Raw genomic sequence first — 13999 nt, 5'->3', positions numbered from 1 at the left:
ATAACTGATTTTTTTTTAGTTTTTTATAGGAAGAAACATTTAACTCAGTCTGTAAACTGAACTGTCACACTGCAAAGCATTAGCATAATTGGCTGGCACCTATTTCTTGGACATTCTGTCTGACAAACTCATGGGTCCTTGTGATTAGAAGATGATGAATAACCTTGCTGATAGCTGTCTCCCGAGGAGCATAGCATATAAATCTGAAAAAGAGTCTTTTATTTGGCTTAGAGTTAAAACTTGAGAATTGGAAATTGTCAAAGCATTTACTCATTTATACTAGCAATTCTAACCCTCAACTACTATATTACATTCATCTTGCAGAAACTTGCTACTCAGTGTAATAATAATATCTTTAGTAATGCTTACTATGTGTATATAATGTGTAGTGTACATAAGAATGTATACAATGAGATATATGAGTATATCTGGAAAAACACAAAGCAAAATCCAGTGGACTTCTGGCCTTGATGAAGTAGCACACATTAAACAAAAACTTGTGGCTTCTACTTGCCTGCAGTAGAATTCCAAGGATATTCTGCTCTTTGAAAGGATAGGCTTTGCAACTCTTTCTGAATCTTTTGTTTGTAAGCTCTTAAATTATTTTAGCAAACTGATCCTATGGGTCAGCTCTTTTAAGGTAAATTAATGGTCATATAGGTATCTGGATTTAGGATCTTATTTTACTGTATGTTATCTCTTTTTGGTTCCAGAGTTCCCTTGCAGAGGGAAGGAGTCAGCGTGGCAAAGATCAGGGTTCAGGCTGCTTTGGTGTGAAAGAAGATGTAGCTGAGTGGTAGCGAGTACAGAGAGAAGTCCATTGGCTTTCTGAAAGCTGAGCCATAGTAGGGAAAAACACTTGAAAGCCTTAAAAATCAAGAATTCTGGTGCTATGTGAGGTATACGCACCATGATTTCTGCACGTGCCACTAAATCCTCTCTCATGCACTGTTATATACAGTGATCTTTGATATACATGGAACATACAGTCAATGTCTGACACCTATTTTATATGCATCATATGCTGAAGTGAGGCAGGGAATGCTTTTGCTACTGTTGCTGTCACATGTCCTTAAGTAACATCATAGACAACTGATTCCATTTTGAAAATGGTCTCTGTTGATTATGAGTGAAACTGTTGTCCTTAAAAATTAAGCAGGCCCAAAGCTTCTGCCTACAAAATGGTGCACTTAATGGTGTAACAGAATTCTGTGGCATCTACATTATTCCTGGCAATCTTGCCTCTCTGGTAATGCATCCAGGAGCACATTGTCTTACGAGTGAGTCACATGCTATTGGAAGTAGCAGCTTTTATCTATCATTGTGCTTGTTAAGTCAAACTCCATTTGTAGTATTATTTCAACTCAGCAGGGCAAGAAGGGGTGAGCAGGTTCACCTAGCACACTTTGGAAATCTGAAGAAGTTACCATCGAACATGCTTTTGTAGAGCATGTGGGGCTTTTTTTTTTTTTAAGAACTAAGACCCTGCAGCCTAACAAGGACTGAAGGAACTGCTGTGCCCCTTCAAAAAGAGGGAACTTTCCCTCTTTAAAATGATGGAGGAGCTCCTTTTGGTAAGCTAATGAGTCACACTGTGCTAAATCTTACAGTTGGCACAGGACTTGCATAGCCATCTGTTACATAAAAGTTTCTTTTCTCAGGAATTATGCGATACAATTGAAAAAAGCGTCCCTTTGCTTTCAAAAATTATTGTATGGGAAACAGGAGATTAAATTTTATGATCGTTGCACTATTCTTGTTTAGGTGAAAGCCCAGCTTCAAAAAATGGGGGCTGTTCAACCCATGAACATATTTCTCCGTCAAGAAATTGACCGCATGCAACATGTTCTATCAAGAGTTCGAACTACACTGACTGATCTCAAATTGGCCATCGATGGTAAGTTACAATATTAAAAATCATACTAATTAAGATGCCATATTTATTACTAGCAGTTGCTTATACTATATAACTAAATACATATTTTGCCTCCTTACTTCCTTTTCTACCTCTTCCTCTTTTGTGCTCTCCCTCCCCCCATTTCTCTCTTTTTCTCTCTCTTTATCATATGATCACTAATTCTGGCCCTTAAGGCATCCTGACTGCATCTCTAAGGACACTCTGCCTTAATTTATTCAGTATGCATTTGCTCCAGTATTGCAGTTCATGTCCCACAGTGCTACTACACTTCTGTGATTTTCTCTAGCATCTCTACAGAGCTCAGAGGAGCTGGATTGCGTGATTAGGTCCACAGGTCATATGCCAGAGTCATTTATGAAATTAAGCTGAGACATAATGATATAGAACAAGGTAGAAGTGTTGCTGCTAAGTAATTGAGAGACAAGGTACTCAGGAGGCCAGATGGTAAAGACTCTAATTTAAGCATGAGATTCACAATGTTCATGAAGCTAGTTATACCAAATAGGATGTCTCTAAATGGAAGCTGAAGGGAGTGTGAGTGCCAGTCAAAAGAGAATTGTAGAGTTCTGCTTTTAGCCATCACAGGAGGTAAGTAAGAGCACCCCGTACCTCTCAGAGACAGGAGTATTTGGCTGAAAGTTATCAGTGCTGAATATAGTTAAGATAAATCAAAGGTACAGGCTACTAGAAGCAGATGGAAAATTTGATCAGAAAAGGAGTGAGGAAAAAGAAAAGATGATGATGCTACTGTCTACTTTTTGTTTTCACTTCCCATTTTGCTCATCTGCAAGAGTTGAAATATCCAGGAATGGAAGTATACTGTTGCTCAGCCAAGCTTCTTGAATTAACAACAGATGAAAACGAAGCAGGAATGGTTTGGTTCCATGGCTTAAGATCTCAAGTCTGCAGTTCTCTAGCAGAGAGGCAGAAAATATCTGAGACAGCAAACTGTCCCCAGAGGGAGAAGGTTAGAGTGCCTCGGAAGTCCCTTCTGATATAGGTGATGGCAGTACTGTGATCTGTTTTACTGGCATTTTCCAGTCTTCTGACAGTAAGTCTTTCATGAAGATAGATTTTTTTAATTTGTATTTTTATTACATAAGAATCAAAAGGGATTTTTCCCTATCATTTGTGTGATTCACCGAGGCAACAATGCATGCTTCAGAAGCATCATGCCTACAATCTGAATCTAGGAAAGAGGTCTTCATAAATGTGCCCAAGGGTAATTAACTTCCATATTGTATAATAACCTATGCAAAGATCAAGCTTGAAGAAACAATCGTCCTCTGTTTCAATACTGAGCTGAAAGTTCCCCTTTATATGTGCATAGAGTCCCTTTTCAAGTAAATTAAAATAGTGCTTTCCATACAGGAAAGTATTAATCTTTCCTTGATTGTGACAGATAAATTTAAAGTCTCAAAATGTACAAAATTCTGCAGAGGAATGGATGAATAACAATTTATTTGCACTTAGTATTCAGTTTCACAGTGAGCACAGTCCTCTACCAGGTGTTTAATCATGTTAATGCTGTAACTTTTGTACAATCCTCTAAAACATTATAATTTTCTTAGGAACAAGCAAGTTAAATATAGTGAAAAATTGCTCTGAAAACAAAATTGAATGTATAGTTAACAATAACGATTAATGGCTTCTGGCAGATTCATGATACATCAAGTGCATGTGATAGACTGTTAATTAGGGGATGGAAAGAACATTTAGGCACTCTCTCTTGCCTCAGCAAAGGGGAAAACCCCAAACTCTGTCATACTAGATTCTCCCCCAAAACTAGTCAACTGTAATCTCAGATCATCTGATGAGCTTCTCTTTCTTTACAATGTGGTAAACTGATCTGCCTGCTCAAACAGGTCTTGTGAATTTTGGCATCTGCCCTGGTCAGGCATCTGACTCTGGCTTCATGAACCTTTTAAGGCCTGAGCACCCACTTATAGCAGATCTACATTTTCAAATTTAGTGTTTAACAGTATATAGCGCATCTTCATGTTGTGTCATGTGAAGGAGGTCTGAATATTTGATTCTACAGGTTGGAGGTGAATAGATGGACCTTGTCTAAGCTGTATTTGAGGTAATATAAAGCCCTCCTCAGTGAGAGCCCACGTGCAGCTGAACATAAGGGATGTTGAGGGAGTTAGCACAGCCGAGTTTGTCCCTCTGTCCAGAGGGCAGATTAAGCAGTGTTCAGGTTTTGGGAGGGGTGAGGATGCTCATCATGTGTCCAACATGTTTGTTGGCAGCTGTGCCCCACAAGCCTGCCTCTCTATCGATAAACTTTGCTGCCCGGAGGGATACTTTTTTTGGATCAAATTGTAATTAGGTTGTAGCTGCACTTTGTACTCTCAGTTATGTCCCAACTACTAGTTCTGTTTTAATTACTTATTGATTGCCCAGAATTTATTCCACAGTTGGTATAATATAGAGCTTCACATAAATCAGAAAATAGCAATGACGACTGTTTCTCAAGTGACCTAAATAGAGGCAATGTTCCAGATAGAAAAATCTTTAAAAAGATGAGGAAAGAGCTGTTTTCTCACCTTTTCATCTGGGCAGCAGTAAGACATGGGACCTGAACCAAAACTCCAGATCCTAATGGATTATAAACATCAGATTTTGAGCCCGTAGCAGAAGGTGACCATGTTCTTTGCAGGGCAGTATACGAGCAAGAGTTCCTGTGCACGTGCCTTATCTACCTCTTGTGCAAGTGTAAATTGCCTGTGGCATACAATGCTAATACCCAGCCTGTTTGTTGGGGAACAGGCACTTCAAACCCCCTCTCCCACTAATGAAGATAGTGTCTTTAAATGCAGTAAAATCTAATGATCCATTCAGTTATTCCTTGTCTTTTAGAGTTTGTTTGAGTAGAGGGCAACTGAATGTGGCCTATCTGTGAGACTGAGGGTGGTTCTTTTTATTTCTCCATGCACTGGAATAGGAGTGGTAAGCATTTTGATGGCACCCTGATGTGTCTTCTATCATTGTAGAAAATGAGAAGAGAAATTCTGTAGGAGTTATCTCTAGTCCCCCTTGAGTGGCTTCAATGAATCTCAGCAGTGGAGCGTGCTTGTAGTGGTATTGAAAGTGGGTATTGAATCCTTGGCAATGGAAATAAGCACAGCTTTTAATTTAGTTTTATTTCCTGATTTTTTTAAGCCTACTTAATATTCTGTTTATGGGCTTGGCATGAAAGAAAGAAATGTTTAACTCATTTATTTATGAGTATGTCTAGATTCTACTTTGGTGATTAAACTGCATCCACTCGGCATTTGTTTCTGGTACCTTATGGCTTTGTGTTTTCAAACTAAACCTTTGGAAGTGCCTACTTCATGAACAAGTGAAGGCCATACAGGAAACTTTGGATTTGTTATCCTTTCATGTCATATACATGCCACATGATCACAGAACTCCTGCTGCTCTTTGTGCAGTACTTGCAGAGTTAGGAGAGAGAAGTCCTTTTCCTGTTAACATATTTCCTGAGAATATAGCAATCCCTCTGAAAGCTTTTACATGACTTGTAACGTGTAAATATTTGTTTCCACGGGCTCGCAGTTTTTGTTCCTTACATTTTTCTTAGTGCTTGCAAGACAAGCACTGTGCAAATACCTATGGGAGCAATAAGACCAACACAGAAGGCAAAGAAGTGGAATACAAATAACTGTTTCAGAAGTCATCATGGCATTTGTCATGAAGAAACTCTACCAGGCTTATGCGAACTTTCCACTGCAACTACAATATGGCACCCCTCTATGCACTTGCATAGGACTTGAAAAAAATCACTGATTACTCTTATCCTACACTGAAAGAGAGGGCAATAAGAGCTTTTGGAATAATGGGATCAGGAACAAGGATATTACTAGGGGGAGATGGGACTTTACTAATTGTCTTCTTTTTACCCACACGGATGTATACCATGTGCATGTTCTTTGAATGACGCATAGGTTATATGCATGAAATCTAATTTTAGCTCCTCACCATCCTTATAGTGCATGGCTAAGCAGTGTGTTGGCCTTAGAGGTTTCCTTATTGTCATTCATACAAGAACATTTTGAAACACCTCAAACTTCATGTAGATGTGAGGCAGCGCGTAGTTCTACATGTCATAGGAATCACTTAGAATTCCTATGTCAACTACACAAATGCATGTAAAGCCCCTGAAAGAATGAGGAAAAGATTCACTATTTTTTTCCAACTTAGGATACCATGATCTTGACGGTAGTGTTTGCATCATGTTGCTGCAAGGAATTTCTGTTAATTGTGTGTAGCACCTTGCAAGAGGGATATAAATGAATTGCAAAAGAGGTAGCCGGTAATTTATTCTAATTTATTTGGAAAAAACCTGACACTCAGGAAACTAGTCTTGCCAGAGTGCACAGGAACGACAGGAAAGGTGATTTCCCATGAAAGGACAGAGCATGGACTCATTCCTGCTGGCTGGCTAGGTTCTGTTTTCACTTGTAATGCTTTAAGACTGCTAACTAATACAATTTTGGTTTGGCCTGCTGACAGTGCTAATAGACGTTTGGACTGAAAGTTCTTGGGCTCCTACCTTACTGATTCTTACCGTGTGTGTATGTAAGGCTTGTAGGGATCATCTGTGTATTCCACTTTTGGATGAGGATTTTATTTGAAGATGATTAAGAGCATTCAGTGAGGGCATTAACGGAATGTGACAATGGGGGATTCATTCGAGGAATGGAGGGGATGAGTCTAGCATGTCTTGTGGCATAGTGACTCTTGGCTCAGCAGCCCTCATCCATTATTTACTTCTCATCCTGAGAAGGATGCCAGAATGCCTCCTGTTGTCTTATACGAAGTGTGGCATGTTATTTCTCTACTTCTTAATCAGTGTTATGTCTGATTGCCATGATGCTGGCCAGGACAACTGTTTAGAAAAACACATTGCACATTTAGGGCAAACTGCAGAAAATAGTTTAGCTGCCTATTCTATTACTTTAGCTCAGAGTAGTGATTTGTATTACTTTTTGGGGGGTGTGCATCGATTTTAATCTTCAAATTATTGCTTTAAAATTTTCAGTTTTAGTTCTTTGGTGCATGTAGCCAAGTGGATTTAGTACTGGAGGTGGTAAGTTTTCAGAACAATTTGCAAGGTTACTTTCAAATGGCCTTTCTTTCTAACTGAAAGGAATTAGCTGTTGCAGAGGATCTGGGATTTGTGTGCTCTTCTATGTGGAAAAATTGCATGCTGCTCAAGTTTCTCAGTTCCTTTCATCTCTCTTGACTTGAAGAATTAAATCAGAGGATTCTGCACTAGAAAAGGAAGGTAGAAAACAAACAGAAAACAGAACAGGGCAAAGATTAGATGCAGCTGGAGAGAATACCACAGTCTACGAGTAAAAAATGGAGAGATTGTTGTGCATTGAAGGGCTTGGCTGCCTGATTTACTCTTCCTGTTCTGGAGACCAGGAGCAAAAGGAGGTGATAAATCGTTGAGGTCATTGGGATTAAAACAGCGTAGTGGAGTTAAATGAGCTTCTGAGAGCTTCCTGGGAGTCATCTCCAAATGCTGAAGTGCCCAAGTGCTGCAACTGAGGAAAGAGGGAAATACCCAAAGATCTGCCTGAAGCAAAGAAGTTGAATTCTTTCAGCACAGCAGTGGTGGTCACTGAACTAGCAGAAAGTTACTAAAACCTGCAAAAAAAGATTAAGTTCTAGGTATGGGGAAACATATATTAGCTTTTATTGTTTTTATCTAGTACTCTGTATACCATGTGCCTTTGGGTGTAATAATAAAAAATGCACAAGGGAAAGCACAAGCAAGTCAGCTGTTGCCATAAGGCAGAAAGGGAGGAAAGCTTATGGAGCAAGTTTGGATTTTATCTTCAATATGTTCATCAAAGAAGAGGGAGTTGCAGTTTGGTGGTGGAGGCAAGCAGTGACTGGTCCAACAACAAACCTGGTTGCTTGGGAGGTAAACTGGAGTGGGGATTAAAGGCTGAAAATATCAACTTCTGTAGCTGCAACTGTGACAGTCAAGAATGGATTGATGCTTTCACTGAGCTTTTTCCTCTGTGTACTGTTAAGGCTAGCTTAACAGACTCATTGTCTAGCAAGTATCTTCCTCAAGGGATAGTCTCCAATCCTATTATAATGATGTCAGCTATTGGCAAATTGTACTTGATGGAGAAACTAGCTTCTTCTCATCTCATTTATATCCTACATAATTATTCTGGTTATTCATGATTCACATCTGTGCCTGTGGGAAGAGAATCAGTCAGTGGATTGAGGCTTTTTTTGGTTCATGCTGGAGTTTAAGATCCTTCCTTTGTTCCTAACTTTATTCACTCATTTAAATGAGATACATGTGTTTTCTAGTCCAGATACAGACTTTTCTAAATGTGAAATTCAAATTCCACATTTTTCAGATTCTGCTTGTGGTAGGTATGGTAGTGAAAAGGGGCAACTCTATGAAATAATACAAGGTCCATTCAAAGTATTGTATCTGTTGAAGAACCATCCTAAACCCAAAACAGTTGAAAAGAACAGACTATTTAATTCATAATAAAAACTAGTTATTCTTGGAACTGAGTAGCTTTATCTGGCTTATTCACTACACAGCAAGTGGATAGATTTAGATGTGGTTTAGAAATGAGACAGTATAAATTTAGGGCAATAAAAAAAGGGAATCCTAATTTTCAAATGGTGTATCTAGTGCAGACAGTATGGTTACAGTACATACTATTTCTGAAGCATGGAAATACCCTAATGTCTTTAACTGACCTGACCTTTCATCAGTCATATTCAGATGGGCTTTACTCCATTCAAGAAAGAGAGTATCATGAAGTAATCTCCAAAATGGCTGAGTTATAAACAGCTGGCCTGTCTGATTTATAGAACATTCAAGCCTGTAATGTTAAGTTCATAGGACATTCAGTGTCTTCATATGGAAACTAGAACTTCTGAGCTTCTCAGAAGTTAGCTGTAAGAAGCCTATGGTGTAATGCTATTCATTCAATTTATCCAATATGGTTTTTCAAACACCTGTATCACCTTTCTCCAGAAAGATGCCATTATTTATCTCATATGTTACTAACTCTATTCTGACAATTTATTTTTTAAATTATTTGTATTTTTATTGGAGTATTTTAGCTGCAGGTATGCATCCCAACACCCACAGATGTCATTTAGTGCTGAAATTTAAGCACTGTATGCCTACTGCCAGAGATGACACCCACTCACTAGGAATATTTATGCAGCTATAGGGGCAAGGCCAGAACTGTGAACATACCTCATCCTCAAGAGCACTCTGGCTTAATGTTCTCAGCAGCTGCTCTGAGTCATAACGGGCAGACGTCTGAAGAGATTTCGCCATGCTTGGGGCAGAGACTGGCTTTATCTCCCTACTTGAAAACCTCCAGCCTGCCCACAAGAATAGGGAAGAAAATGTGGCTTTCTCACAACTCTTGTTGCTTGTTGTTGGAGGAATTTGGCTGCATCAGCCTGAAAATGAGGAAGAAACAGAGATGGAAGTGTTATTTCTTTCATAGTTGGGATGGTAACGATCCCCAGGACTCCCAAAGGGATGCTCATTGCTTATTTTCTGTCCTCACTATGGTTGCTCTGAAGTGGAAACCAATATGTATTGCATGTTTTTTTTCCACTTTTTCTGCCTCCAGAGGGTGAATAGAGTGTGTGGTCTGATATTACATTTTTCTAGGTAAAGTGACACAGAGTGGCTTCTTTCTTAAATGTTGGTGCTCTTGGTTATATGTTAGAGAAGATTTATACTCAAAGAGAAGTTGTTATAAAAAGACTCTTAGCTATCCCAAAACATGATTCTGAAGCTGACTATGAAGCCATTACAGAGAATGTGGGATAGGCAGTATTTTTTAATATTTGCAGTTTTCTAAAAGTCAATAGTGTTCTCATAGCATTTGTTGCACAAAAAGAGGTGTGTGTAAATGAGAGCAGATCATTATCTGCTCGAAGAAAATTAAACCTATTTGCCATTGATATATAGTAGGAAGTACCAGATTTGCAAACACTGTTACACAAGTGTTCAGGGCAGCCACTTCATTCTTCTAAATTTAAAGCTTGTGTTTGGTTTCTGGATATTCTTCTCCTTCCCCTGAACTGGGGACCTGCCAACCTCAATGGAAGGACTGGCCTTGAAATGCTTACTTATTACAGATAGGTAATAAGATAAGTTTCTATGGGCCGCTGCAGCTCTTGTTTGCAGTCACCCAGACCACTTCTCTTTCCTGTCCATCTAATTCTGTTTGGTATCTCATGTAATTCTTGTGGCAATTACAGCAGTTGTATGCATGGTGACGCACTGAACATTGGTATTACAAGAAAATTTAATTGTAAGAGGGGCTACCAAACCAGGCTATAATTTAAAATATTTTAGCTGGAACAGAGAAGAAATCTTGAGGCATGGCCATATGCCAGCTCTTGGTACTACTGAGAGTATAAACTGATAAGATGTAGGAACTTCTGGCATGTGGAATGGTGAATGTCACTGAAAAATCATTGTCTTAGTAAATACTGATATTTTAATGGAGACAATAGTGCTGTGCATGGAATATGGGAGTATGCGCTGCCACTGCCCCAAAAAAATTATAAAAAATCTTGTCTTTAGGTTTATTCTTCGTACTGCTTTCCTGCTGGGAATCTTGATAATGGAAATGTACAAAGTTATCATTAATAACAGTGAATTTCATTAATATAATCACTGTCAGTACATGCTTAAGATGTAGATGAGTTACACAGTATATCTCTATCATTGATCATGTATGTGGGAACCAAATGTATTTTAAAAGTTTAAATGATTAATCATATTCCAAACACAGTGTGAATATAATGAATATAAATATTATGTGTGAGAGAGAAGGAGTTGTTTTAAAAAACCTCTTTATGTCTGATCAAAATAACAGAAGAAATACATTTATCTTGTCATCTTTAACTATTAATCAAGTCTTGTAAGTTGAGCGAATTAACTGCAAACTGGTAACACTTTAGTGCAACAGGTGTGCAATTAAGGCGCAACAAAAGAGAATTTATTAGACTCAGAATGTCATTTGGAAGTTTTAATTGCCTTTGCAAGCTAGGGGAAAGTTCATTCTGAATGTTTTACTTATCTTCCAGGAACCATAATTATGTCAGAAGAATTGCGAGATGCTTTAGATAATATGTATGATGCTAGAATTCCAAAACTGTGGTTTAGGATTTCCTGGGAGTCGTCTACTTTGGGATTTTGGTTTACTGAGCTTCTTGAAAGAAACCAGCAGTTCAGCAGTTGGCTGCAGAATGGCCGACCAAATCAGTTCTGGATGACAGGATTCTTTAACCCACAGGTGAGACACCCAGATTGATCTTTCTAAGTTCCTCTGCAACAGTTAAATTAGACCTTGAGAGAACTTCAAGCCGACTCAGTCATGACTATAAAAAATGTAATCTAAATTCAATTTTTAGCATAAACATGGGATAAATTAACTTCGACATATGTTGAAGACATCTTTGCTAGACCAAAGTAATGTTAGTGCAATAATGGAATACATCCTCTGGTTGCTTTAATTATAGTGTGGAAATTGGGTAAATACAGCTTTTTCACATTTCAACATTGTCCTCTTTTGTCAGAGTAATCTGGTTCTCATTCTTTGTATGAAAATCCCTCCGAGTACAAAACAAGGTAAGTTTCAAAACTTTGACATAGGAAGAAGAGTTTTGGCCTTGGCTCTCAATCCTTGCAAATCAGTTCTTTGAAATGGAAGATGTTATTTATACCACTCCACAGAATTGTGCCAGACTTGGTCTGCAGAGACATATTAAAAATACAGCCTCTTGCCGGCACCATCTAAAATAAAAACCTGGCACAAAATGAAACACAAAGAAGGGAACAGCTGAGAACAGAGTTAAAAGAAGTAAAGTATACATACCTAGGTGATGTGTAGTTTCTTTGCACAGCTATCCACATTCATTAAAGCTTTTTATGATTCACAGATGTTTGTGGGAAGTGTGAGTTGTGGAAGTGAGTCATTGTGGGAGCATCCAGCCAACAGGTTTCTGTGAAGCCTTAGCAAAAAGCTATTTTAAAGATCTATTTTAATCTCAGTACTTGTTAGCAATGCAAAAGCTAGCTGAAACAGCTGCCTAGAATAGAGAAAGCAACAGTGGCAAATATTCTCTAGGACTACTGCTGGGAAATATCCATCTATCATCTATCCTGTCTGTGTCAGCTGTCTGCCGGTACTGCTTTATAGCATGGAAGTGTGCTCACAGAAGCCCTGAGCAAAGGGCTCCCAAGCAACAGTATGAGGGAGAGGAGTAGGAGTTTTAATAAAATGATTATGCTTCCGTACTTGATTTGTCAGCAACACATTGATAGTGGCATTCTAAAATTTTCCTAAGTAACTTCTGCAATGATCAGGCTGGATACAACCCTAATAGGCTTTTGGTTTTGTTGGTGTTTGCTTTTGCACTACAGATGAGCAACAGCTGATACAGATTTTGTATGGGCTATTTTAGCTGGCTTTTTTGTGTGTGTTGGGGTTGTGTCAGTTCTGAAATTTTGCCAGCTCAAATTGGGCATCCTATATTTTTTTTTTTTGAATCTGTGCATCTGGGTGCGTCAAAAAAGCTGTCAGATAATCAGAGTAAAATGTCCCCAAACAAGTTGTGATTTGATAGACCATAGTAAGTGAGAAAGCCTCTGGAACTACAAAAATTTAACCCTTCATAGCAAGTAGTTCTAAAAGTCCCTAAATAGATAGTGTGAAGAGAAAAAAACAATCAGAGAATGAGAACTGCTTACCTGATTAAAAAAATTATTTGTGCTGACAATCACAAGCTTAAGAATCAGGTGGTTATTGTTACAGTCTCCGTTTTCTATAACCCAGGCTGTGGGATTGGCTCATTCTACAAGAAATTCACCTGAGCAGACTCTTTTTCTATTTAATTAACTATTATTTTGTTAATAGTCATATTGCTGAGTTTAAAATCAGTACTTCATATTAAAGAAAATTGATTTTCATCTTCTCAAGCAAGTTGAGGTGATGAAGTATTAGTGCTGCAGTTCTAATGGTTTGTTTGTAATACCTGAGAAATTGTCAGAAAATTCCTTTCATTTGTGAGATGAAATGCAGCTCCTAGATCTCACTGTTTGCTTTATAGTCAATGGATAAATGCCATGGATAACACAAGACAATAAAGTAGATTTATAGCACTGGGAGAATGAGGCATTCTGGCAATAAAAAGTAATATAGGACCTCACTCTGCCTTCTCTTGGACTGTTTATACACTAGGATAAATTTAGTAATTTCACAGAAGTTAATCTTATTTATAGTGATACAAATGAGAGCAGGCTCAGGCTTCTCTGTAAAAGAAACCCGATTCCCTCTGCATGTCTGCATGGGGCCAAGATAAAACTGGGGTGAACAAAACAAGAAGTGCCATGTATTTTCTTTCCTCCTAGAAGTCAATCTGATGTTTCTGGATCTTTTCCTCAAAAAAATTGACAGTATGCATATCTCATTTCTACCTCCCTATTTCCATATTCTGGCTGATACTGTTTTATTATTTCCTTGTTTGCGTCTCTGTATCCAGTTGCTGTCACTTGTCCTTGTCTATGGATTTTTAGCACTGTGAGGCAGAACTGTCTTTCTGGTTGTATAGAACTTAACATAATGAACCTTCAGCCTATTTCTGAGACCCTGAGATGCCAAAGCAATGTGAATACTAATAAGAATAGGAAGTACAATGTCTCCATTCCTCAGTGCCCACTTAATTCTAGTAAACTTGCCATAATTTGCTCACTGTAGAAACTGCAAAATAAGTGCCAAACAAGGAACCTCCTAAGCAAAGTGAAGGAGAGAATATGATTGTGAAAGCAATAGACTTAACTGATTTCCATATTTCTTTTCATATCTTCCATGGATGCCTGCTTCTCCCTCACTAGAAGGTTCACAGTTTGTGTGGGTTGTTAGAAGGGAAAGGGACGAAGCTTTAGCAGCCATCAGTGAGCAGGCCAGGGAGAAGTTCAGAAAAATGCAGGTGAAGAAAGAAGAAATAATTTTCCCTTTCTGAAATAACAATATACCCCCCCCCCCCCCC

General features: G+C 38.4%; 1 protein-coding gene across 1 annotated transcript in view; it reads left to right on the top strand.

Annotated features, from left to right (window-relative positions):
- LOC106885937 (dynein heavy chain 5, axonemal-like) overlaps positions 1-13999 on the top strand; it is a 154100-nt gene that overhangs the window by 135371 nt on the left and 4730 nt on the right. The window contains exons 70-71 of the mRNA XM_014938461.1: positions 1765-1897; positions 11036-11244. Coding sequence (XP_014793947.1) covers positions 1765-1897; positions 11036-11244 — 342 coding nt within the window. The remainder of the gene's footprint in view (positions 1-1764; positions 1898-11035; positions 11245-13999) is intronic.

The sequence above is a fragment of the Calidris pugnax genome, unplaced genomic scaffold (genome assembly GCF_001431845.1).
Source record: "Calidris pugnax isolate Ruff unplaced genomic scaffold, ASM143184v1 scaffold13, whole genome shotgun sequence".
NCBI lineage: Eukaryota > Metazoa > Chordata > Aves > Charadriiformes > Scolopacidae > Calidris > Calidris pugnax.
Note: the sequence above shows the minus strand (reverse complement) of the source record. Positions and strands in the feature narration are given on the sequence as shown.